Source organism: Syngnathus acus, chromosome 9, assembly GCF_901709675.1.
Source record: "Syngnathus acus chromosome 9, fSynAcu1.2, whole genome shotgun sequence".
Classification (NCBI taxonomy): Eukaryota; Metazoa; Chordata; class Actinopteri; order Syngnathiformes; family Syngnathidae; genus Syngnathus; species Syngnathus acus.
In genome coordinates, this window is record NC_051094.1 from 15,746,526 (window position 1) to 15,774,165 (window position 27,640).

At 40.7% G+C, this 27,640-nt stretch overlaps 1 protein-coding gene across 2 annotated transcripts; it reads left to right on the forward strand.

The window, feature by feature from the left end:
• Window positions 1-3,648: 3,648 nt before the first annotated feature.
• Window positions 3,649-10,412, forward strand: LOC119127367 (LIM domain transcription factor LMO4-B-like). 2 transcript variants are annotated; one of them, XM_037259272.1, is made up of 6 exons: window positions 3,649-3,804; window positions 3,978-4,021; window positions 4,648-4,886; window positions 5,004-5,100; window positions 5,748-5,906; window positions 7,816-10,412. In XM_037259272.1, exons 3-6 carry the CDS (start codon window positions 4,672-4,674, stop codon window positions 7,828-7,830), a joined length of 486 nt encoding a protein of 161 aa, XP_037115167.1. In that variant the 5' UTR covers window positions 3,649-3,804; window positions 3,978-4,021; window positions 4,648-4,671; the 3' UTR covers window positions 7,831-10,412. The 2 variants fall into 2 exon arrangements, with proteins under 2 accessions (XP_037115167.1, XP_037115168.1); XM_037259273.1 differs by having other exon boundaries at window positions 3,652-4,021; window positions 7,760-10,412.
• Window positions 10,413-27,640: the final 17,228 nt, after the last annotated feature.

Genomic DNA, 27,640 nt, shown 5'->3' on the forward strand with positions numbered 1-27,640 from the left:
CTTTTTCATATAGAGTGCAATTACTTGATGCAGTTGAAAATGTTTGGTATTTGAAATATGAGAGGAATGACAAAGCGGTTCAGAAAATGGGTGGATGGGTTATCCTAATGTTACATAAATAAATATTAATATGAAAGAAGAAAAAAAAAAAAAATTTAACTTGGGATTGAACCTCTGTCTTAGAGTGCCCCAAGCAGTTGCTGATTAAGAAAACTACATTGTGCCAGACTCCATACAGACAATTAATGGAGTGACTATGTACGTATATTGAAGATACATGCAACCAATTTTCATGAGTTGCATGCCAAGTTTTTTTTGTCAGTACAGAACATGCTGAACATATTTTTTGTTTCTTTGAAAGGTTTTTCCCAAAGCCCATGTTGCGATTAAAGGAGTACTGATGTGCTTAGCAACAACAACCATCCTGGGTGCCCTACTACTGTATCAAAATCAATTTGTTGTATAGAATTTGTTTGGCTCGTTGTAGTTGTTGTACTGTTAGCCTAGCATTGAATGAGTGGATTTTGGTGGGCGTGGGCAACGCTTGCCTGTTCCACTTTTTTTCTTCACCTGTTCCACATGTTTACAATAAGACTTTGACGTTTGCACCTTAAATACCTAACCCGTACCGTCCTAACTGTGAGGCGGATATAGATGCGATTTCAAGGTAACCTATAAAATATTACATAGCTTAGCGCCTTCTTATCTCGTCGACCTAGTTGTACGATACGTTCCATCCCGAAACCTGTGTTCACAAAACGCTGGTTTTTAGTGGCCCCAAGAACCAAAACGTTGTTGTTAATTGTTGTTACAGTTGTTTTGCGATGAACTGAATTTTAGCATAAGATACAGCTCATGAAGATGCAGGGCTCAACTTGACTCAAACAAAGCGTCACAGGAGTAGTCAGAACTGAGAAACAGACACGTCACAAGTCTGAGCATTAAGCATTTCCACATCACAGTGTGCAAGATTCATAGATGTGATGGACTTGGCAGTCTGCTTTACTGTGTGTGATGCTCTGCAGACAGTTTGTATTGGCTAGGAAGCCAGACTGGAAGTGTCAGGTGTTGTCCAGATTCACAGCGAACTGTGACTTTGAGCATGGCCTTGATAGAGGAACAGGTAATACGTCAGAACTCATCAGAGCCTTATAGAGTGATGGAAGAAGTCTTGCTGCCACACCAGCTGCGATCAGAAACAAGCAAACAAGCAAACAAACAAACAGATACATTTCTTTTCAGTATTCCTCAGCTCTGTTCTTTCTTTTCGCATATAATGAATAAAAATGTGGGTATGGAAGGTATGCAACACGGGAAGAAAGACTCCAAAAGCAAATATGATTAAGTGATACAGGAAAGAAATGTTCCACCTGTGTGGCATTTCTCTCTCGGGTACAGTACCGAAAACGGATGTGTACTGCTATCTAGTGGCTGTATTCGAAACTACAACTACAATCTGACGTGCAGAAAAGTAAAAGATACATAAAATAAGTGCACGTTTGAGGCGTCGTGCTAACATGGCTATTTAAATTCACCAGGTTATTTAAAATTCAAAGCACTTCCATTCATGGCTCATTGCATGCCTGCATCTGTGTGTGGTCTGCGTGCAATGTGTGGCGAGCAACAAAAATTTAAAGTAGGGTGTCAATTAAAATTTTTCTTCTTGGATTAAGAATGCCGATGATTATAACGCATTTCAAACGGTTGAATGATGGGGACATTGGCAAAAGTACAAAAAATGGAACCTCTTAAATATGCATGTATATGCTTTGAAATTACGACGGTATCATCAGTCTACTTGACTCAAATTCCTTGGACCACAAATGAATTGAAAATTTTGTAAATGTATTCGTGAATGAAATGCAGTCATACAAGAAAATGTATAAGTTTAATGTTCCATTTAAAATTGAATTATTCTTTTATAAGTATGATGTGAATAAAATGCAGTCATACAAGAAAATGTAAAAGTTTAATGTTCCATTTAAAATTGAATTATTCTTTTATAAGTATGATTAATATTATTCTGCTGGCCTTTTCTCTACTTTGTATTTAAAACAGAAGTTTAATAGATAAGGTATATTTGTTGGAAATGGTCTCTATTCCATCGGAGCTGTGGTCATAAGGTGCCTGTTGTGGCGGCAAACCCAGAGCCCGCTGGTGGACACCGGCAGTAAGGGATGCCATTAAACTGAAAGAAAAGGTCTTGTTGGGCCTTTTTGGCCCGTGGGACTCCAGAGGCAGCTGACACAAAGCGCTTCAAACTGCTTCGTCATTCACTAACAGTTGACATGCTATCAGGATGAACTGGGGGCTTCAGTGTCTTGCTCAAGGCCACTTTGACATGGTTACAAGCACTGGGGATTGAACCCCCAACCTCTTGGTTAGGAGACGGAACACTCTACCACTGAGCTATGTCGTCCCCGTGGTGAGGAAAGAGCTGAGCCAAAAGGCAAAGCTCTCTATTTTCTCGTCGATCTACGTTCCTACCCTCACCTATGCTGACCAGCTATGGATGGTGACCAAAACAACAAGATCTCGGATACAAACGGACAAAATAAGTTATCTCTGCAGGGTGTCCAGGCTCTCCCTTAGAGATAGGGTGAGAAGCTCGGTCATCCAGGAGGGACTCCGAGTCGATCCGCTGCTCCTCTGCATAGAGAGGGGCCAGATGAGGTGGCTCAGGCATCTGATCAGGATGCCTCCGGGACGTCTCCCTGGTGAAGTGTTTCGGGCATGTCCCTTCAGAAGGATGCCCAGAGGACGTCCCAGGATACGCTGGAGAGACTGTCTCCCGGCTGGCCTGATGGCCTAGGAACGCCTTGGGCTTCGTCGGGATGAGTTTAACAAAGTGGCTGGGGAGAAGGAAGTCTGGGCTTCCCTGCTGCCCCCACGACCTGACTGGATAAGTGTTGGATGGATGGATGGATGGATGGATGGATGGATGGATGGATGGATGGATGGATGGATGGATGGATGGATGGATGGATGGATGGATGGATGGATGGATGGATGGATGGATGGACAGAATAGTGAATGATGTAAAGTTGGGTCAAGCAGGGGAGATTCTAGGGATGATGAGCTCACAGCAAGGCATGATAAACTTCACTTCTTTATATTGCAAATTTATTTCCACGTTGACGTAAGAGAAGCATTAACTCTTTTCTGGAAAATTTGAATCCAGTCTGAGAAATGTTATTTAAATTTTGGGCCACAGCAAAAGAAGAATGGATTGGAATCATAAAATAAACACAACGTAACCCTAATTTCAAAGGGAGGAAAACAAGAGCCGCATCCTTAGTATATGAACAGTATTTTTGGCTCATTGGCTGTCTCAACGCGCCCCCCCCCCCCCCCCCCCCCCCCCACACACACACACAAACTCTTGTACTGTTAATCCTAAAAGAATAGAATACAGCAGGTTAGGTTTAAAGACATACCTTCTTTGTTAACAAAAACATTTGAAAATACACCACAAAGTGTTATTTTGAATCTGCTTATATTGTATCGCTTTATGCAAGTGGGAATAGAAAGATTCGGCAACGAGAAACCCATAAATCATTGTGACTTTGACCACGCCCACTGCTCAGCTATTGGTTGTTACGTGCTTTACGTCGCAACGTTCGCTCTCAGTAATTTAAATAGACCCTTGCGCAATTTGATGAATAGCGTCGCTGTCATAAGCGTCAGAAATAGTGGAAGGCGTGTAATCAGACGGACAGCTGGAAGAGCGAGTGAGACGTAAAGAAGGAGCGGTTGGCATGTTACCTCCTCGCCGCGTATAGTGCTTTATTCGGGGATCCCCAAGTGAGAGACTTTCCTCAAAACTATTTGCAGTCCGCGCGCCGTCCTGTTCTGGGATTTTATGCTTCTTTTGACACACTCTTCTACAAAGAGATGGAGCCGCAACATTGTTACGCCTAAATCCAGTTTTACAAACGTAAAGGCGACCATGTTTTTCTGAGAACTATTTTGCACAGCCTTTTGATTTCAACGCAGGAGGAAAACCTTTTGGCTCGACAAGGTAACGCGTCTGTTTCTTCGCTCCCTTTCTTTTTCCTTTCCGTCAGCGCCAGTGAGGCTTTTATTGAACTTCTACGTTAACGTTGTTACAGTTTTGTTCGGTTAAAGTTCTATACGACATTGAGAACGGATTGAAAAAGAAACGCTTTGACATGAATACCTTCCGTTTGAAAGCTGGCAGGCGTGAAGAAGTTCCATTTTGCGACTTTCCTTGTTTCCCCCTTAAAAAAAAAAAAAGAAGAAAAAAAAAAGAAAATACACGACCTTGCACGAATAGATTTACCTCACTGTTTGTATCTTAATACAAGTTTTACTGAACTTTCTGCCTTGCAAATACTCACTTATATGACGTTTCGGTACAGTATAGTCTTGGTAAAGTTACCGGTTAGTATCCTGCACGTCATGTTATGTATGATGCATTTCTCGTGAAAAGTAAGCACTGAACAATAACCTCATTAAATACATGTATATATAAAAAAACACCCACAGCAATGGAATAGCTCATCCTCATCAAAACTTAGGCTTGCCATTTAACTAAAAACATGAAACATACTCTTAATCTGAACATACGGATCAGTAACACTGTCACTGTGTCATGCCTCCAATTTCCGTGCGTCCTGTGTCCAGGAGCCACCGAGGGCCCACGTCAGTATGGTGAACAACCAAGCATCAGGCGTAGCGCCTGCCCCGAGGTCATGTGCAGGATGTGGGGGGAAGATCGCTGACCGTTTCCTGCTCTTCTCCATGGAGCGTTATTGGCACACTCGCTGCCTCAAGTGTTCCTGCTGCCAAGCCCAGCTGGGCGACATTGGCACCACTTGCTACAGCAAAGGAGGCATGATTCTGTGTCGCAGCGACTACATCAGGTGAGCTCTTATGTGGCGATGAGGTATCAAGAGGAAAAGAGAAGTGGGTAGTTTTCAGCCTATAGAGGTTGTATCAAATGAGCCTTTTTCTTTTTTTTTTTTTTTTTAAATTTGCAGGCTGTTTGGGCACAGCGGGGCGTGCAATGCCTGTGGCCAGTCGATCCCAGCCAATGAGATGGTGATGAGGGCACAGGGAAATGTTTACCACCTTAAGGTAAGTCCCCAGCTCCCACTTCAGCCTGCTTTGCGTCCTGCTGTGCGTTTGACAGAAACATCTGGGGTATTCCTCATCCCACCAACCCTCAAACATCGACTCAGACAGTTCATTAGGAACACCTGCACAATTTTCACACTACCAAATTGTATAAAAAAATTCTGCCTTTTGCAAAGACAATTAAGGTTGTTTTTTTTGCCACTGATAAATTTTTCATTTCACAACAAAGATCATACAAAAATGTTTGTTGCTTAGTGCCCTTCACGCTCACTTGTGTTTCTAAAATTTTGCTTTACTTATGTAGTAACATGAAAGAAAATATATAAAACAAAACGACAGCCTTAGTACAATGTAGTAGAATATTACATAATCACACACTTCCATGACATTAATGACCATATTTTCATAACTGTGAGGTAAAAGTGACTTTTAACCACTTGATGCAGTTCTTGAATAGAAAACAGCATTCGTGGATTTTTATGTATCTCTTCAATGTCATGTTACTGATTCCTTCGTCACTTATTGTGCTCACCATTAAATCACACAATACCATCAAACATTGTCGTACGAAGTATATTATTAAACCGGATATGATGTTCCTGTGTTGATTTTATTTATGGTCCTAACGTTTAGTATCTCTCTGGCAGTGTTTTAGCTGTGCCACGTGCAGGAACAGACTGATGCCTGGAGATCGCTTCCATTACATCAATGGTACAATTTTCTGTGAGCACGACAGACCCGGTGCTGCCTTGCTCAGTAGCCACCTACCACAACTTCAAAGTAACTCTGTGATGACGGACCAGAAGGTAAATAAATATTTTCCTTACAAATCTTGCATGTTTAAATATCTGCATTGCGTTCTCTCTTTTAACACAGCTGCATATTTGATCAGTCAGATAAACTGAAAATGGGTAAAATATAACTCAGAAGTACAACATCGTTTATTCATCATTTAGTATTTTAAAAGTCAAAAGGAAAACAGATATCACTGTCCCTGCATGAACACACAAAACTGTTGCACGGACACACAAATAACTGTGACAATGACAGGAGTAAAAAAGAAATCATTAAAATTAGGCTTCTAAATTCCCTATTTGCATTACAGAGTATCATCACAAACAATTCAGCGATCCAACTCTCCATTATTAATGAATGCAATCTTGAAAAATTGGAAATATCTTTTTGAGGTGTTTTATTTTATACCTATACAAATGTTCACATGCAAAGATAATAATCCTTGAACACAACTTTTTTCTGTCAAGAGGTGCTAATTACCCCACTGTGAATTCACAAAAAAATCTGTTATTAATTCTGCACATGGCTCATCTCTCCACCATCTATCTGTCACTACCACTATTGTGGTGGTAATTGTTTGGAATGTGGCGACACAGGTTTCCCGCCAGCCAACTTGACTACACTTGCTATACTCTTGTGAACAGAATGTGTGATTTTGATTGCTTGACCTAAGATCCATGTTAATCAGGCAATTGTATTGTTTTTTTTAATTCCCCTTCGATACTTTCTTTTCCTTCACTGGTTTAACATAATTGAGATGTTTCCTGTTGTGTTGCCACAATACAAAAATGTTCACCTGAATAAAGTACCTCGATACCAGTACTGAAACGCTACCTCGACAAAACTAAAACTGACAAAAGAAGGAAATGCTTAATAGAAAATAGCATTTTAAACATAAACACGTGTTAACATTAGCGCACATATATCTTGCTAAACAATATTGAAAATGTTTTTTTTTTACAGGTTATGATAATTTTTATGGTTGGATATGCAGCTGTATAACCTCTATGCAATTTGGACACAGAATTAGCCCTTTTCATTTTTAAGAATGGATTTTAATCGTGAGATAAATGCCTGCATTTGTGTTTAAATAAGCATACTGTATACATGTCAATGCATGTACTTGTATGCATTCACTGATGAGCTTTTTCACTGTCACATTCTTGACCTAGTTGACTGGATTTAATGTCATCCATTGTTGATATTGTACATTTCCACCATTACTATCAAGCAAATATCTACATTTGATTGCTAATAAGCCAGTAGCGTCGCTTTGAGTGTGTGCACGTGCATGTGGGGTCCGCTACATGTCCCAAGTAGTCGCCTGTCAATGACGTGCTTGGCCAGATTGGAGATGTTCCCGCCTTGAGCCACGGCAGTTTTAAAATAAGCTTTACAGACAAACTTTGTCATGTCGGTTGGTTTGCCATGGGAGTTGGCAATAAAATTCCCAAAAGTTCCATATGACACTTTGCGCATCATTCTTTTCAACAAAAAGCGGAGATGCGACAGCAAGCGGTTCTTTGCTTGAAACTATCTTCCTCTTACACTCATGCAGAAGAAGCCTTGTCAGGCACTTAAAGGCGTTTCACCCATTGCGAGACAGGCAGCTTTGCGTGTATGTATACTCGCCCTTAAGACGGACTTGGCGAGCCGGTCTTTTATTAATGTTTTTTTTTTTAATACAATGTGCTAAAAATAAATGTTACCGAAGCGTTTCTGAAGCCGAAATATCAAGGCGCGGTACTCGTGCCGGTATCGAATGCAACACCAATGTGAGAACCTCTTTTATAACTACTGCATAAAGGAGTCAAGTATGATTAGACATACCCATGTCTTTGCTCGTTTCCTGTCCTCTTTGCAGGTGTGCTGAGTGGAGTGTGCGCTGAAGGTTTAATTCCTGTCTCCTACTATGTACAGTTGCCATTGCTGTGAGTTCTGTTGACCCCCACACCTCCCTCCACTGAAGAAGCAGCTTCCTCCCAGTGAAATCCCATCTCGTCATCATATCACAGAATCCCTGAACCTTCACTCAGTCAATTTATGTAGTGTTGCCAGGGTTTGCGGGCCCCAGGGAAAAGGAAAAAATAGAAAAGCTGCAAATTGAAAATACTGTTTTCCATGGGATCGGTCAGTAATGGGCCCTTAGAATTGTCATCACTTTCCTTCTCCATATGGGATCCCTGGTGTTCCGTACAAAGGTGGCAGATGCTTACATTCTGTGTGGACTGCACTAGCAGAGACTTTTCTGGACTCCGAGAAAGCTCGAAGACTATAACTGTCATCAATCAAAGGATGGAGCAAAAAATGTTTTAGAGTTTGATGGACTACTGTAACATGATTCTCAACGTCTTGTGCCAAGTGGCATTATTTTCCCTAATTGTCATTAATGTTTCGAAGGAACTCTGATCTGATCTGATCTTTTATATGTCTATCTGAGACCTTGGGTGTCAAATTATAAAATTGGACGGGTGTCGGGCACAAAATGTATATCCCAGTCATGAGAAATCCATTAATTCCATAAAAATTATGTCTCAAACTTTTAAAGCACTATTGAGAATAGGATTTTTTCCTTGTCGCTGTCTATAATTTCCATAATGAAATGGATTCATTTTATCATTTTTCCTGGTCAATGTGTGCAAATGATGGTTTTATTGAGAAAAAGTAAATTCAAAAGAATTTATCATATGAGCTGACATGAATGTGAGGCCCCTTAGCAGCCCAGGAGTTGTCCTGTACTTCCTGGTAGCTAGCATGGTGGCTGGAGCGGTCTGTCTCTCGCTCTCTCACTCTTGTTAGCCCTGTATGGTTAAAACATGGCTGATTACCCTGGGGAATGGAATTAGGGGGCTTGAGCTCTGACCATTTACAGAAGCAATTAAACATGAGCCCTGTATCTGTGCCGGTGGAACTCCTGGGAGGCTGAACTTGGGGCATATCCTGTGGCCGGCTGGCTCTGTGACTGCCTGCCTGCCTGCCTGCCTTTCTGCCTGCCTCCCTCTAATAAAGACTAATCTGAAAGCTCTCTAATTAAAGGGGAGTGGTCCCATCTCGATGGAGGAAATTTCAACCAATTGGATCTATTTATTATTTGTCGTGCTGCACCGTGCTCTTTGTGCTGTGCTGTGCTGTATAAGTGTTTGGTTGAATAATCATTCTAAGCTATGTCCAATTAGACTTAGATCTGCAAAGCTTTTTAATGTAATGTCAGAATCTTGAGGTTGCATCCCATCAAAAAGGTGTGGGTAATCTCAGCGTGATAGCAGCATTGAGCATGCAACGTGCAGCGAGCAAAAGATAGCATCTGTTCTACTTTTGCACCTTGCCTGGGAGCATGGCAGCCATCAAACTTGCACCTTAATGCGCTTAGCTTTTCTAAAATGTCCCACTTGTCATGGTAGGTGCTGATACCGCATCAATTATTTATTCCACGTCTGATCAAGGGGCGTCACTCAAATTCATTAACGTATGCAAATCATCACAATTACAATTATCTTTGTATCGTGACGGCGAGGAACTAAAACCTCGGCACATTCTCGACTCCCACCGCACCACAAGTTACACTTTGCATTCAAACTAATCAAGGCTCATCTGCCTCTTCCTAATTAGCCAGAACGTTTTCAGATGCCAATTAGCAGGTCTCAAGAAAAGGCTCTATGCCATGAGGCGTTGTCTTTTATCAGAGCTTCTGCAGGTGTGTGGCTCACCATGTAGCCTGTGTCATTGGAAAGTGTTTGTTCCTGCTAATTAATCATATTAACACATGGAGATGAGAGTAATTGCCTGAGCTCCACCGCCGCACACTGTGTGAAGGCACAAGATGATGCCAGGATATTTTTACATGCCCGTTATGAAAAGTCTTCTTCTTACCCAGATACTCTTGTGAGAGAGCCAAGATGCCATTTCAATGCCTTCATCTTGATGATGAGGCCTCTCTGGAAGCAAACTCATTAAGAATCAGTGATGTACTGCTTTTGGTAGATGTTGTCCGTTGTTTGCTTGCAACACGATTCTCTATATCATTACGTGTGAGCACACAGGAGAGACCTCACGTTAAGGGAATTATACAATATTCAGAAATAAAACTTCATCCTTCTGAAGCATAAAATAAATTATATACAGCACCAGTCAAATGTTTACACAAGACTGATTTAATACACTTGAATAGTGTAGGAAAGTATATAATGAAACATAATGAACATTAAACAAATTGCTGCAATGCACAGCCACATCCCGTTCTTATAAGTGAAAAATATACAAACCCATTTTTGCAATAAGTTTGGGCAGATAGGTGAGCTGCTGTCAAAAAAAAAACATTTTAGTATATAAGTGTCTCCTTTATGTGTGTATTATGGAATTGGTCCAAGTTAGTTTGGTCTCTTCTTTCATTTTTAATCATTGATACAACAACAACAAAATCAACATGGCTGGCTCCAACATTTTACGTGCACTCAGAAGTGAAGTTTATCCCTGATAGAGAAGTCTTGTCCACAGCTGGGCAAAAAATACGTTTGCTGTAAAACTGGCAACTGCCATCTGGTTCTCATGATTTTTTTTCTTTATCTAAAGCATGAAAAGCACGGTCCTTGTGAAAGTTTCCTGGCTTGGCAAAGCTAGAGTATTTATGCAGCACCAAATAACTTCCGCTGCTCAGATGCCTCTTTACCACAATGATCAACAGGACTTCATTTCTCATATCTATAACTGAGCAAACGTTTTGTGAACTGACTTTGAACTGGCCGCGGTCTCCTTCGCTGTGCCGCATTTGTATGTCAGTGAAACATGAGACATTCCTGGAACATGTAGGAAGAGATGCATGCTGGAGCCATAACTCACTTGCCTTCCGCATGGGAGTCGAGGAACATAATGACAAAGAGTGTACGGCTCCCAGCATCTTGCAGGAATGTCAGTAATGGGAGAGCGAGAGAAGTTCTCCTGGCCAATCGGAACGCTTTGAATAATTAAAGTGATCGGCTTAATTAGCTCAATTACGTTAATTTGACCACGGAACACGGCCATATGGTGAAAGGAAACAAAAGAGGGGGGAACTAATTAAAAGTAAAATAATGAGGATTTTAATTAACTGGCTCCCTAGACAGCGGAGCGCAGGGATCAGGAGCCTGCTACCATAATTAAAGTGCTGTAACGCTGGCAACATCTCCTCTCTTTCTTATATCTATGAGGGCTCTATCCATCTAATTAAATCTGTAAATAAATTAGCAACATTGAGGGTTCCTGCTTGACTTAACTGCCTAGAATCCACCCCCACCTTCCCAATAACACGCTCACCTTACTCTGTGCAGACAATGCAAGTCATACAGACAAGGGTTGAGCTAAGGTCACCAATTAACAGTTTTGGGGATGTGGGGAAATAATTGTGTCTATTCCGCTCCACTCAAGACTGATGCCTGATTTTGCTTCCTCCTGCGGCATTTTGAAAGAACACTGGCGCACACTTATCCAAAGAATGCCAAGCAGAGGTGACGTGGCGACAGCTTCATGGGTCACATCAGCGACGTGCTGTGAGGTTCAAGGCTGGTGGGACACTGACTTCATCTCAGTCAAATTTACAAACGTAATATGAACCAAAAGTATAGTTTTTTGTCAACAATTTATCTGTGAACTGTATGACCACGTGACTGTCACATGTTTATACGGTTCACTATGTGAGCTGAGTTACCATTCCTTCTGTTGTCTTAAGATGATCTGTTCCCATGCAAAACCAACCTGCTAAACTTTATCCATCACCGTGTGAAAGTAGCTGCTATTTCTCAATAAAACTCTCTCAATGTTACAGGTGAGCACCTTGAATATTAATTTAATAAGCACTTATAAGTTCTGAATGAACTCTGGCACCTCCTAGTAAATACGGAGCAAGCAACCATCCAACAGTCATTACCACTGGCAGTCACAACAAAAGAAAACGTTTGACTTAGATGCAACAAATTTGCCTCTGCCCTGGACATGTGAAAATGAAGCAGTATTTAAGGATTGAGAGGATGACTCATCTTGCGGAGTTATGTTAAATATTGGTCGACATTAACTTATGAAAGTATTAAATAAATTCAGGACTATATATATATATATATATATATATATATATACCGTAATTTTCGGACTATAAGTCGCACCGGAGTATAAGTCGCACCAGCCATAAAATGCCCAAAAAAGTGAAAAAAACCCATATATATGTATATAAATCGCTCCTGAGTATAAGTCGCCCCCCCACCCAAACTATGAAAAAAAACCGCGACTTATAGTCCGAAAATTACGGTATATATATATACTTAACGTTTTTAAAGTTTTAAGATTTGTTTTGCCTGTAGAGTCTTAATGTTATTCTATGTCTGTTGTGTCGATGTCTGTCTATGTCAGGTTAGTTTTACCCGACTGATAATGTGTCGCCGCAATAGCAATTCAAAATATATATAGCCCAAACCGGCCACCATCCAATTCCAGGTCACACATAGATGACACATACAGATGACAACCATTCACAGTAAAATTAACAATCGTGAATCCAACTTGGGTGCAATTTGGTGTCAAATGCTTTGCGGTCATATAAAGCTTGACGCCGGAATATATCCCTGGTGATATACTGTCAGGCCTCAACTGCAACTTTCTTTATTTACTTGATCTTGGTGCATTTTGCCTTCAATTTTGTCCTCGGCAAGTGAAATGCATGCTCACATCGATTTAGGTCAGATGATTGGCTGTGACTTGGCTCCCGCAAAATAGTCCACTTCTCCGCAATAAAAACAGTTTTGTTATTTTCTCAGTATGCTTCACGTCATTGTCCATCTAAATTGTGAAGCACCAGCAAATGAGTTCTGAAGCTTTTGGCCTAATATGCGCGGATAATGTTGCCTAGAATAATTTAATTGTTGTTTTTTCCACGAGAGTCATGTCATCAATAAATGAAAGGGAACCAGTTTCATTGGCGTCCATTCATGCGCACACCCTGGCACTACCACCACCACGCTTCACTGAGGAGTTGATAGTGTAGACGCAACTGCCTTTGCAGACTTTAAAATGATTCATTTCAGCTTGAAGCAACGTTAGACTTAACTGCATGAGAAGTGTATGGGTTGGTTCAGGATTAAAGAAAATTTGTCGTTTCAAAGAACCCATTTGTTTGAGCAGCGTTCAAATGATTTTGAAGCTTCATTAAGTAAACTTATTATACACTGTCAAGAGGCCAGGCTACATCGGAACATTTAAAAGGTTGTATGCCCACGGGAAGTGTGCACTTGGGCATTCATTTGAATGTCAAATCTGGCAGAGTCTCGAAGAGCCTTGAGGGAATTCCTCTCATCACAAACTGTGTCTGTGTAACAACATCCCACTTTTAAATACAATGACGGAATAACTGTTTCTCAAGAATTTTCAACATGCAACGTTGAAGTAAAAAAACAACATGACTGAAAAAGACTCCAATTTGATGTGGTCCACAATGATAATATGTGGCTTCTTCATTTGTGTCAGTACTCAGTGAAGCCCTGCAACATGTATGTATGTATGTATGTACGTATGTACGTACGTACATATGTATGTATACTACTTGGTGGCCTCTAAACAGTCCAAAGAAGGGCTTCATAAATCAGACCTCAGCTATGTGTGAGAGACTGCCAGCTTCTGTGAATTCCCCCAGAAATGTATGGTTGATTGATTGCTATCATTTTTCGGATTGTCACACTATTTGCTCTTTGTTTTATTGGATTATGATTTATATACTATTACTTTTATCATTGTGTTTATATCACTTTTTCATTTTGGCTTATTGTTTGCCTTGTATAGCATTTTAAGTCATTTGTCGCATGGGAAAACAAATGGAATAAAGCATACCCCAACTTTACAACCATCAACGGTTTAGTGTTCCATTGTGTGTACGGTCTGGAACTGTTTGGATTATAACAGTGTTTATTATTTTTACAACAAGAAACTCCAAAGTTGACCCCCCCCCCCAGTTTTTCTTGAATATTATTCATCTGAAGCCGGTAAACCAAATATCCTTAGGTCACTGAGCATCTGGGTTTAACTTGACAAATGTGTTTTCAATTTTCTACGGCTTCTTTATGTTTTGGGTGAAAAATATCAGGGATGGAACCACGGAAAAGTGTGATGATAACATACAGTTGATAGCACATGAGATTGTGTGGGAAACAGTCTCCTATCTATCGATCCATCGACGGATCGGTCGACGGATCGGTCGACCGATCCGTCGATCCATCCATCCATCCATCCATCCATCCATCCATCCATCCATCCATCCATCCATCCATCCATCCATCCATCCATCCATCCATCCATCCATCCATCCATCCAACCATCCATCCATCCATCCATCCATCCATCCATCCATCCATCCATCCCTTTAAAAAAAAACTGTTAGTTTCCATGCATACCTCACAGGCCGCATGGCCAAAACTGGAGCTTACTGATCCTTGTGTCTTCCATCAGGGGATATTTTATGGAGTTGACTTTTTAATTGCTTGTTTCTGGAGTGCCTGCAGCTGAGTTACTCTTTTGTTAGCTGCCTATTTCCCGAAATGTGTCTGTGAAGGCATTTTGTGTATTGCCAAATTTAAACATCACAAAAATGTGACCGCTGCGTGCAAACGTGTACGGATCTGCATAATAAATTGACAAGTGGAAGTAAGTGCTCCAATGTGAATACCACTGTGAATTTCTCCTCAGGTGTCAGGCGCGGAAAATGTCACTTGTTGTGCTTGGCTCTTTGGAAAAATAGTTACTCTAGAGCGGTCTGAATACTGGGAAAAAAGTCTTAAAATTGGCATCACTTTTTCACTCACGGTAGAGGGACGACTGAGCAGTAGCTCATTTGCATGACATGGAACTACAAAGCTCAAAAAGAGTGTAAATCATGCTGTGATTCTTGATCCTTGGGGCATTTTGATAAAAACACATTATGATTGATTGATTGATTGATTGATTGATTGATTGATTGATTGATTGATTGATTGATTGATTGATTGATGGATTGATGGATTGAACGAACATTTATTGATCCCGGGGGTGGGGAAATTCAGGCCCCAGCAGTATCCATACCACAGCCTCTAAGCCAAAAGTTTAAAATCAATGACATTTCAATTCAGTTGGTATAATACAAAGTTTTCAATAAACATTTATGCATTATTTAAGAGCTAATAAAACCTTTTAACTTGTTTCTAGCTTGCATGGGAGTATGAATATTGCTAAGGGGGGGCTGTTGGCAGGCATCACCTTTATCATTAGAGAAGCAATGAACAAACTGTTGTCAGATGACCGTCTTGGGATGGAGCTGCTTTGTTTGTCTTGGGACAGTTTTTGTGAAAGCTGGGAAAGGCCAGACCCTCGTCAACCCCCCACTCCATTGAACCAGGTGGATCACACGTGCGTTCATTAGCGCCCTTTAATGAGGAGCAGATGCAACAATGCTACCCCCGCCTCTGTTTCTCTCGCACACACATGCGTGCAAAAACTTTGGCAGATACACATGCTGTGAAAATACACCACTTAATCTGTGACGCTAAGAAGGGTCATGGTTGCAATTCTAACATGTATTTAAATTTGTGAACATACAAAATTTGCACAGAACGTGGAACCGCCACATAAACCGACGCATATCTAAATTCTGGCCCATTCATTTTGCGCTATCAGGACAGGGTCTTTCTCAGCTAAGATGTGTGGGCCTCATTTGTCCAATTTAAATGAATGACTAGGATCATATATCATTCCCTTTATGTCAGACTATTTTTGTCTGGCAGGAAGTGGATGCAGGCAAGCTGAAGGCATCAGAAATATGTTCAATTTGAGGGCCAGTTTGAAGTTTTGTCAGCTTGTCTTTGACACTAAAAACACACAAGTTGACTGTGCTTTTAGAAGGAACACACAAACTGTTGTGGCACATTTCCTTGTCTTAATGACAGGCCTGAAACTTTAATATGCCTTGAAATATTTTGTTTTTGCTCACTAATTAACCATCCATTCATCTTCTCATGCTTATCCGGGGTGGGTCATAGGGGAGAAGGCTAGACAAAGAAGGCCAGCTCTTCCAGGGGGATTTGACTATTTCATATAGATATAAGCTGTGCACAAATGGGTGATAATTCGTTCACTCCTTTGAGGGGACATGACAAATTCATAACCGAAATAGAATTTGTGGACTCCGATCACTTGATGTGATGTCACCAGACTTGGCGTTTTTGTTACAGGATTTCGGTTACCGCAAATCCACTTACTATGACAGAAACTTAAACATCTCAAAGACGTCAAAAACAGGCTTTCTTTTGGGAGAACCTTCATCATCACGGCGTTCACCAGCCATTTTGACTCAGAAGTCAAGCAGGGAACGCTCCAACAAAGCCAGTGTCCAGAATTCACAGAATTGTAATCATGAGTTACGTGCCTGCGCAGTACTTGACGCAGGGATGTGAGCGAGCATAGATATCAACTAGGAAATAAAATACGGAAAACAGATTGATTGACAAGTTAACGGATCAATGTTACCATTATTCATGCCGACAATGATTGGTCAAGGTTTTTCGGGTTCCACAGAGCGCGCGGTTTATATAAATTAATATACCGTAATTTTCGGACTATAAGTCGCGGTTTTTTTTCATAGTTTGGGTGGGGGGGCGACTTATACTCAGGAGCGATTTATATACATATATATGGGGTTTTTTCACTTTTTTGGGCATTTTATGGCTGGTGCGACTTATACTCCGGTGCGACTTATAGTCCGAAAATTACGGTATATATTTTAAGACGACCTATTTAACAGTACGTCCGTGATATGTGGGGAGAAATTTGATAAATATTACAAAATAAAAGCTAAACAAGATCCTCTCTAATACCTTTCATGTCACAATGTCTCTCAAGCGACATATGTGAATGATGACCTTTTTCTTGTAAAATCGTGAAATTTAGTCGCCCTACCCACCACCAAAATGTGGCTTTATTTTCAAATTTAAATGTGTTAATATAATGTTTCTCTTTTTATTTGTGTGACCCCATAGTTAAAGTTAAGTTAAGTTAAAGTCCCAATGATCGTCACACACACATCTGGGTGTGGTGAAATTTGTCCTCTGCATTTAACCCATCCCCGTGTGATTTTGATCCATCCCCTGGGGGAGAGGGGAGCAGTGAGCAGCAGCGGTGCAGGGGGGACACTCTACCACTAGGCCACTGAGCTGGTTCTATGCATAGTTCATAGTCCTTTGTGGTACGGTAATCTAAATAATTCAGCTTTAAATCTGAATCGCCAAGCCTTTTTTCTGAACGTAAATCCTAAATATATTTAAATGGTTATTGACCAGGCACTGGCTAGCACGTCCGCCTCACAGTTAGGAGAGTTGCGGGTTCGATTTAACCTCCGGCCCTCCCTATTTGGAGTTTGCACATTCTCCCCGTGCCCGCGTGGGTTTTCTCTGGGCACTCCGGTTTCCAACCACATCATAAAAACATGCTTGATAGGCCGATTGAGCAGTCCAAATTGCCCCTAGGTGTGAGTGCGAGTGCGGATGGTTGTTCATCTCTGTGTGCTCTGCAATTGGCTGGCAACCGGTTCAGGGGGTCCCCTTCCTACTGCCTGATGACTGCTGGGATAGGTTCCAGCATGCTCGCAACCCCCGTGGGGACAAGCGTTATAGAAAATGGATGAATTGATGGATTATTGACCAAACTGATATTGAACAAAATGTCATATCTCATCTTTTTCTTTCACAGACAAGCTTTTGAATCATGGAAATCACGTATGTTTCACTCTGTGTTTGCAGACCACACCTCCCAAAGCACATCAGTTTCCTAAACCAGAAGGTTCACAAGGTGCACAATTGCAGACCAATCGTCTGCAATTGTGCACCATGTGAGTTTTCCAACTGCTTTTGACCAGAAGGCTGGGCTTTAGTCACTATCCCCTAATTGGCCGTTAAAGCTAACTTGCAACATCCCAGCCTTGTTTTCTAATTGAAGCCTCTAAAATGAGAGAGCAGGAGGGGGCCGTCATTATGTTTGCACTCAGCGTGGGGCCACAATCCCCCCAAACTGTAAGCCTACATTATATGCATTTAGTTCAACATGGGTTTGCATTTCAAATAAAAATACTGCATATAAAACAATTGTCATATTATTATTATTATTATTATTATTATTATTACTATTATTATTATTATTAATGGATGCAAGGATCTGATTTGTGGCTTGTTACTAATTTAGCAGAGAAAACGTATCCCTCTCCATGTAAGGAAAACTACTCAAACATCTCTGACTTGGAAAGAGTCAAGTGCACAAGCAGGAAGAATGTGCTCATTGGTAGACATCAAGCTGAAATGCCAGATGGTTTGTGTGTGAGAGTGCGTATGTGAGTGAGTGCGTGTGTGTGTGCGTGTGTGAGAGAGTGAAAGAGAACGAGCAAGAGAGGGAGAGAATGATTTGGCATTTCAGACAGAGATATCAGTGCAGAGGGTGAGAGGTGCACAGTGCACGTTTGCAGAGGGCGGGGGCCATCCAGCCTCTCTCAAACAGTGCCGCTTGTGGTTTTTCTGACTCAACCTGCGCCCTGCCATGAGACAATATTAGGCGAGATGATGGGGGGGTCGGGGGTCCCTGTGGTTCTGCCAGGTGTCTGGTCCTGGTTTCCTAGCTTGATAAGCAGGGCTGCTTCTGCCCTCCTCAGTAGAACTTACGCCTTTTCGAAATGCCAGTGCGGGGCTGAGGGCAGATGGCGCCCATTGCAGCCTCACCTCACTGAACCACGAGGGAACACATGCTTCTTATCAGCACCCATGCACCTGCACAGTCACACAATGGGAGACCAGTGATGTGTTTCCGAGGGTGGAGTTGAGTTGGTGGAAGACAAATACAATGGCAGGCAGGAACTAGTGTCCTGTTAACCAGGTAGCAAAGTTGATTGTGCTTCAGTATGAAATAAGACCATTTTCTTCCAACCTAAAAGTTTGAGTATTAGTCTGCCTTTGACTATTGCTTTTGAACAGTTTTTTTTTCTTTTTTTTTCCTTTTTTTTCTTAGTGGAGGTTAGCAAAGGTACTGATGGTTAAGAGATCATTCACGCAACTGCCACCTCTAATCTATGGCCCCATTTTTTGCACTGAAACAGAGCACCAGGTGTGTGCTGAGAGGTGAATGTCATGATTGATTTTTTTTTTTTAGTAAAAAGCAAACAGTTGTTATTGTCTATTTGAGCATTTTAAAAAAATGCTTAGGACAAACAACTGGCCAGCTTTCAGAGGTTAAGTTGATATATATAGAATTTTCAGGATGTGGGCAGCTAAATAATGCCCGATTGCTCGTCTGTGTGTGTGCGTGTGTGTGCGTGTGTGTGTGTGCGTGTGTGTGTGTGTGTGTGCGTGTGCGTACGAGCATGTATTTAAGCACGTGTGTGTTTTCTGTAATTGCGTAAACCAATGAGGACTGATAAGCCGAGTGGAGCCAGACAGCAGACACTTAAAAGATGTCTGTATTGATAATAAAGGGAGAGTTTTGTATGACCAACCTCACTTACATACACACAATGAAACACTTACTGTATCAGGAGCCTGAGTATCTTGGGAGCTATGATTCTTCAAAAAAAAAAAAAAAGAATAAGAAAGCCAATACATAAATTGATCTTGTAGGTGCAGGGATGCCAGTAAAGCTCAAGTTGGATTCTGATCTCTGGGACCTTATCAGGACCCTGTTTATGAAGTACTGAAGCACATAGAGGCAGCATTCTCACTCGTCATTAAGGTGAGTGTAATTCACTGTGCTAGTATGGGAAATTTGGAAATGTGAATGTCTGCAGAGTGTAGTGATATACTACCATGGGACACGGTTTTGAAGCAGGCAGTAGTTTGAAAGCGCTATGATCTCAATCACTTGACGTCCCGCATGGCACTGTTGTGCATCAGCTTGGCCTTGAAACCCATCAGAAAGGAGGTTAAACGCTAATTGATTGCATGTTGTCATAGTGCATAAATTGTGAACTGAGTGCACAAGGACATCATCAGTGTTTGCGAGTGTGTCGTGCCCCTCACCCCATCCCTCCCACCTGTGTTTTTGAACTTGCGGATGAAGCCATCTGTACTTCTCTCTGGAGAACCAGAGCTCCCTTTCCTCTCCGTCCTTCCCTCATTTTCTGCTACTGCTGAAATAGGAAAATTGCTCCGTGTTTCCGCTCTAGTTGGGATCGGTGGTGTTGATAGACATTGTAGACACAATTATACGGAAGAGTTTCTTTGAGAGGCGATTCTGTCATTGGTGTTTGGCCTGCGGGACATGTCATTCTCCCAAACTACTTTCCCTGGAACACCCCTCCTCAAGGGAAAAAAGTCCAAAACAACACTAGTGAAAAAGAGTGAAGATTTTCTATGATTTCTGCTTTGTAACATGGTCATTGACTCATTTACGAGTCCCTGTTTGTTTTATTGTCCCTTTCTGAATGACATCAAACCATATCTGAATCTTGAATTAACTTGAGTAACAACACATCACAATGATGATGACTCTTGTGTGTTGCAACAGAGCAAGCAATATGAGAAGACTTGTGATTCCTCCTGGATATGAACTGCCCATAACTCCTGACTCACGCTCCACCTATCAGGCAGAAGTTCCAAAGCTTTTTGAGATGATTAGATGATGAAAAACTGTTTTTACAGTGGCTGTTTTATTTCAATTTCATGTTCTCTGTGAATTTTTTTTGCCGTCTGTGTTAAGACAACAAAAAAGTCATTTTATTCTCACCAACGACTATTCATTATGTATGATGAGCATTTCATTTTCTCTGCAGTGTTCAATCATCACTGTTTGACCTGAGATGAGCAAGGATGAGGGAAACATCGTGCTGTGCTGAAGCTCCTCACCTAATTACTGTTGAAAGGTCCAATATAACTTGCAGGTAGGCACACATTGAGCTTGTAAACAGACACAAATATGAAGGTGCGGAGGGAACTGAGAGAACTGTTTATCGGTTAAGTGAAGTGGACCATCACAGACGGAGTCATGCAAAGGCCAAGGAAGTGATGGAGGGAACGATTAGAGGAGAGCAAAAGCGGTATGGAGGAGGGGGAGGCAAAGGCAGCATTCCCGAGGAGGACTCTGTCCCACTTTTAGTAACCGGACACTTATGTTTCCACAAGGAGATTGTCTTTTGAAGTTTTCTGTTCTTCTTAGAGGATATTATAGAGTAGTGTCATGTTTTTAGCCAAATGTGAGACCCTATGCAGCGCATCATAGGGAAAAAATGATCAGAGCTAATATTCTTTATCCCCTTGTCTTTCAATATAAAATATAGACGATTTGGGGGTCAAACACAAATCTCCCTGTTGCCCCAACTTAGCAATCACTAGGTTTCTCTTGAGCTCTCATAAAAGCTGTAATAAACCCAATGCCAGGTGAATCAGTAGCGCTCTGTTCCGAGCACAGTGCTAATAGGCTATAAATGAGTCCATGTGGTTCATTTGCTGTTCAGGGAGGTAGGGGCTAGCAATTCCCAGCCAAAGACTTTGCAAAACACAGGGACCACCAAAGAGGAACGTGAAACCTAAACTACACTTCTCCTACACTTCCTTTAATGGGTGGCTCATTAAAAAATAAAAACTTGCCCCATTCTGACTTGGAAGCCTGAAGGAGTTCATGTGAGTGCAATTGTCCTTCAAAAATTTCACGTGATTTTCAGTAGTTTTGCTGAAACAAGCTTTGCATTAGTAAAGGTATATACAGAAATGTATGCACATTTTAACTCCAGCCATATTTGTGAGTGGAGCGAGTGATTGAGCAAAGCAAGCAGGTGGCACAATGGAAAGGTCAGGTCAAAAAGATGATGTCTTGCTTTAAACAAAAAAGACAAAAAGGAGAATTCATGTTTAATTAATATAGCTCGTACCTCTCACTGAGCTGCGAATTCTGAGGGCGAGAGAGAGAGAGAGAGAGAGAGAGAGAGAGAGAGAGAGAGAGAGAGAGAGAGAGAGAGAGAGAGAGAGAGAGCAAGAGAAAGAAAGAGGGAATAAGGGAGAGAGAGAAATAATGTCAAAAATGTCATCTTTTATCAATTCTCAAAGAGTGAATTTTCTCAGGATAATAAATAATGAGAAAATAGTTTAAATATTGAAAAGAGTATGATGATGTTTTAATTGATTATTAGTTTCCTATTTCTGTCTTTTCTTTAACCCTAACTTTGTCACAGTTACACATTCCCAAAGTCACAAATGCTATTAACCTTTGCTTAGTTTAAACTCAAATAGTAGTCAATTTGACTGGTTCCACTCTGTGGGCTCCAGACCTGTTGGCACCACATGCCCACCTTTAGCATCAGATCAATCCCAGCACATTCTGTTTGCGCAGCTTGCTTTCCAACCCCGATACAATACTTTATCATTGTGCAGAACAAACTATCACAACCTATGTTCTGTGGACTGGCAGCAGCGAGTTCATCAAAGTTGCTTCAGAACATTTCACTAACTTGGTTGGGACTTGTGGTCTACTGTAAAAGTATCGCCATTTCTATCACATTTTGTGGGGGCCTTTGTGCGTCTATTTTGATCAAATTTGTAGGTGCGTCTGTGAGTCCATTGTAAGTGAAGTAAAAATGTAGTGCTTCTTGATGGATCTCACTTAACTGATTACTTTGGTTCACAAAAATGAAAATGCACAGCAATGGAAACAATATTAACCAGAATCTTAAGAACACAATCAAAACAGTAAATTTTAGAATTAGAAATGTGCAAAATGTGCAATGAGGACCAAGAAAGAAAAACAATTTCAATTTACGTACACGAACAATGTAAAAGTGATGCATATCCGTAGTAATTTTGTTTACATTCACTGATCAAATGCATAAGTAACACCTCAAATATCAATACAAGCCAACGCCAAAACAGAATTGACCAATTATGAATTCATCACACAAATAACAAATGTTACATATACAGGATTGTCTCAGAAAATTAGAATATTGTGATAAAGTTCTTCATTTTCTGTAATGCAATTAAAAAAACAAAAATGTCATTCATTCTGGATTCATTACAAAGCAACTGAAATATTGCAAGCCTTTTATTATTTTAATATTGCTGATTATGGCATACAGCTTAAGAAAACTCAAATATCCTATCTCAAAATATTAGAATATCATGAAAAAGTAAACTAGTACGGTATTCAACTAATCACTTGAATCGTCTAATTAACTCGAAACACCTGCAAGGGTTTCCTGAGCCTTGAAAAACACACAGCTTGGTTCAGTAAACTAAATCACAAGTATGGGGAAGACTGCTGATCTGACTGCTGTCCAGAGGACCATCATTGACACCCTCCATCAGAAGGGTAAGACACAAAAAGAAATTTCTCAAAGAGCAAGCTGTTAACAGAGTGCAGTTTCAAAGCACATCCACAAAAAGTCTGTTGGAAGGGGGAAATGTGGCAGGAAACGCTGCACAACCAAGAGAGATGACTGCAGCCTTAACAGCATTGTGAAGAAGAGTCGCTTCCAGAATTTGGGGGAGCTTCAAAGACAGTGGACTGAAGCTGGAGTCCAGGTATCAAAAGCCACTGTTCAGAGCAAAATCCAAGTTGCTTGAAATCCAGTGTGAAGTTCCCACAGTCAGCGATGGTTTGGGGAGCCATGTCAGCTGCTGGTGTTGGTCCACTGTGTTTCACCAAGTCCAGAGTAAATGCAGATTTTAGACCACTACATGCTTCCGTCTGCTGAAAAGCTCTATGGAGATGATGATTTTATTTTCCAGCATGAGCTGGCACCTGCCCACAGTGCCAAAACCACCAGTAAATGGTCTACTGACCATGGCATTACTGTCCTCGATTGGCCTGCCAATTCCCCTGACCTGAACCCCATAGTGAATTTGTGGGGTATTGTGAAGAAGAAGCTGAAAGACACCAGACCCAACAATGCAAATGAGCTAAAGGCCGCTATTGAAGCATCCTGGGCATCCATAACACCTCAGCAATGCCACAGGCTGATTGCCTCCATGCCAGTAATCCGTGCAAAAGGATTCCCAACCAAGTACTGAGTGCATCAATGGACATTTTCAAATGTTTGATTTTGTTTTGCTGTTATAAATCTTTTTTTTTACTTGGTCTGAGGAAATATTCTAATATTTCGAGATAGGATATTTGAGTTTTCTTAAGCTGTATGCCATAATCAGCAATATTAAAATAATAAAAGGCTTGCAATATTTCAGTTGATTTGTAATGAATCCAGAATGTATGACACTTTTGAATTAGCATATTTCTGCTAACCCGTTAGCCTGCCCAGTACTTCTTATTAACATGTTACATGCACACACGTATAATATTTATATTTTCAATATTTATCAAAAAAATTCTGTATGTTATTTACACTATTAATGTATTATTTACGTTTGAAACAATTATTTAATGTTCTAATAATAAAATATGCCCTTAAGTTGTTTTATATACATTTATTGACACACAAAAAGATGTACAGATAAAAAAAAGAAAAAAAAAATTACAGATGAGAGGGTGAGCATACTTCGCGGATTTCACTTATCGAGGGTGGTTTTTGGAACCAATTATCCGCGATAAACGAGGGACTACTGTAATTCCTTACTCATTCAGTTTTGTAATTGACGTAATGTTTTGGTAACACATCACTTGTTGGTAACTGCCAGATAAAAATACATTTTTAATCTCATTATCCCCAAACCATTTATGCGTAAGAGAAAGAATAAGTGTGAGAAACCAAAAAGACCTTGTGTATGCAATGCATGTACTGCATGTGACTGTTCATTAATGAGTGAGAACTGGTGTGTACCTGTGTGTGTTGGTGGGGGCGGGGGGTATAAATTTGCATCCTTGCATTCTCCCTCTGCTAGGTGGGTTAGAGAGGCTTTTGTTATATAAATGGTAAGGTAAAACTCAAATAGGAAATGAGTTATTTAAAGAGCAGGGAGCATGCTTTTAAAAATATTATTATATATATATGTAGTGGTGGATGAAAGCTGCAGTCAGAGGGGTGCCCATGAAGAAGTGGTTATCAGCATTGAGAGCCTGCACCTTGCACTGGAGAGTCAATTCACACCTCGCCTCTCCTTCAAAACAACAGTCTCAAACTATTTCTGTATGTTGTTGAAGTTATTTACAAGCTACATATTTTACTTCATTGTCACTTTGTTTGGTGCTAGGCACTCATTGCTAAAATTATGCTCTACACATCCCAGAGATCAATCAGCGGTACTAATACCGTATTTTCCACACTATAAGGCGCACCGGATTATAAGGCGCACCTTCAATGAATGGCCCATTTTAAAACTTTGTCCATTTATAAGATATATACATTTGGTCCGCGGGCTGGACTTTGGACACGCCTGCTGTAGTGGCTCAATATTGGTCCATATATAAAGCGGACCGGATTATAAGGCGCACTGTCGGCTTTTGAGAAAATTGGAGGTTTTTAGGTGCGCCTTATAGTGCGGAAAATACGGTACCCACTTTTTTTTCAGTGAATGTCGGATTTTTCTAAGTGCACACCATTGTGTCTCCAGTTATGTGGCTATTGCTGCTCAAATTATTTTTTTCACACAAAATTCACCAAGCAAAATCAAAAAGTCCAGTGAAGAGATATTTTGTGACATAAAAGAAAATACTTCATCAAAAGTGCTGGCTTTAAAGGCCTGTAGGCCAAATGTGGTCTGCCATGTAATTTAATGTGTCAGGGGGAAGCTTAAAAGACTTCATTGCCTTAAAATAATTAAGTCACATGCATTGACCAAGAACTACTTTTCCCACAATGCATGCAATTACGGTAACCGCAAAGTGACATCCTTCCATTTGTAGGCAGTAAGGAAGATTTTTCAACAGGAAGAATTGAGAAATGCAAATATGGAGCCGAGTTATTTCTTAAAAGCAGATCTGTAATCATGAATAATGAGGCCTAAAATGGGCCTGAACTGGATGATTTAATTCATTCGTTTGCTTGTTCATTTGTTCGCTTGTTCGTTTGTTCGTTTGTTTGTTTGTTTTTTCGTTCGTTCATTCATTTAGTTGCAGGGATGGCGGTTTATGCTCTTTACTCTAACATTCTGGCCCTTATTAGTGTGTTTGATGTGGTCATACTGCTGAAATATTAAGCCAATAACACCACAGTTTAACGTTGGTATTAATGGAACAAATAAAGTTCTAGTTAGCACACAGGCTTTCAATGGACATGTTTCGATTGAACAAACTTAATTTTCTTCCTTGTTGTCTTCTTGCTACATGATGCGTGCATTCATATGGAGTCATTTTAGAGAATTTTATGACGAAAAAAAATTGCGAGTGTGAAGCTGCACATTGAACATCATTATTTAATCACTCAGGTCACTGTTTTTGTAGACAGCATGGTACATTTGACATAAACACTGTCACATCCTTATTTTCATTCAGGGGGGAAATCTCGTACGGCGTGTTTGGGAATTTGGTAGACTGCACTAAGATACAAGGGTGCTCTGGTGTACCAAGGGCATTTTCTTTTACATGCTGCTGGCTCATCTGATATTTAGGTGACAGAAAGTAGAAGGGATTTTTGATCAGGAAAATGTAGGTACAGGTGCAATTTTGGCGGATTTGATCGAGCTGCAGGCCATCAGATTCTGACGTCAGCAAATGTTTGTGGTGGATGTCATTGTATTTTATTTATAAATATGATAACAGGGTGCACTGAGCCCTCTAATTCATAAAATCTAATTCATTAAACGCATGATTAGTCTTTTTGCGTTGTCAAGTCCCCACTTCACAGTGGCATGTGCTAGTGTTGTCAAAAGAACCGATACTTTCTGCACCAATTCGGTACCAACACGTTAAAAATACCTCGATACCTGCTTTTTGTGGTACCGACTACCGAGTATTTAACTTTTCACTCGATTCATGCCGGAACTGAAGGGGGCAGTATACGCATGCGAGCAGCAGGTAGCTTCTCAAACGTAGGACATGTTTGGCAAAAAGAAGACGTCTGGTCACCCTAAACCGGAGCAATAATAGATTCGAACAAGCCAACGTGCAAAAAATGCTTGCGGGGTTTGAGGCTTGAGAGGCTCCATGCCACTGCTGCTCTTTTTCAATGTATATAGTTGAATATCGTTATTTAGTAACAGTCTTGCTTGTTTTCATAGATGTACGACTTGAAGGCGCTATGTCAGTGCTGCTCTTTTTTAATGTATAAAGTTTACTATATGGTTTAAGCAGTTTTAAATAAATTAGTGATTTTAAAAGTGGATTCTGTTGTTTTGTTGTTTTTTACCATGGTACCGAATTAGTATCGAGAATTGTGGTAAATCACAGGCATTGGTACCGACTACAGAAATTCTGGTATTGTGACATCACTAGCATGCGCACAGTTAGACTGCAGACGTGCTAGACGTGCTGAACATCAAAATAGGGCCCACGGTATTATGGTATGGCTTCTTCTGGAGTTGTCAGACATCAATCTCTTTATTTCCTTGGTGAATCAAATTTAAAATATAACATACTATATATATAACATTTGACATGTAGAAATGCATTCACCAGACAAGTAGTAAGCAGTGACGGCTACAGCATTATCACACAATGAAAAACAGATAATAAAAACCATATGTTTCTGGGGGACAAACCACATTGCTTTGATAACAGCATGTTTGAAAGATGGAGGAAATGCAAAAGTTTCCTTTCTTTCCCTTTGCCTAGCATATCAGCATATATTAATGACAAGTGCACTCAACACGAGTAGCATCTGGAGATATTGCGTCTATCTCAAAAGCTTGAA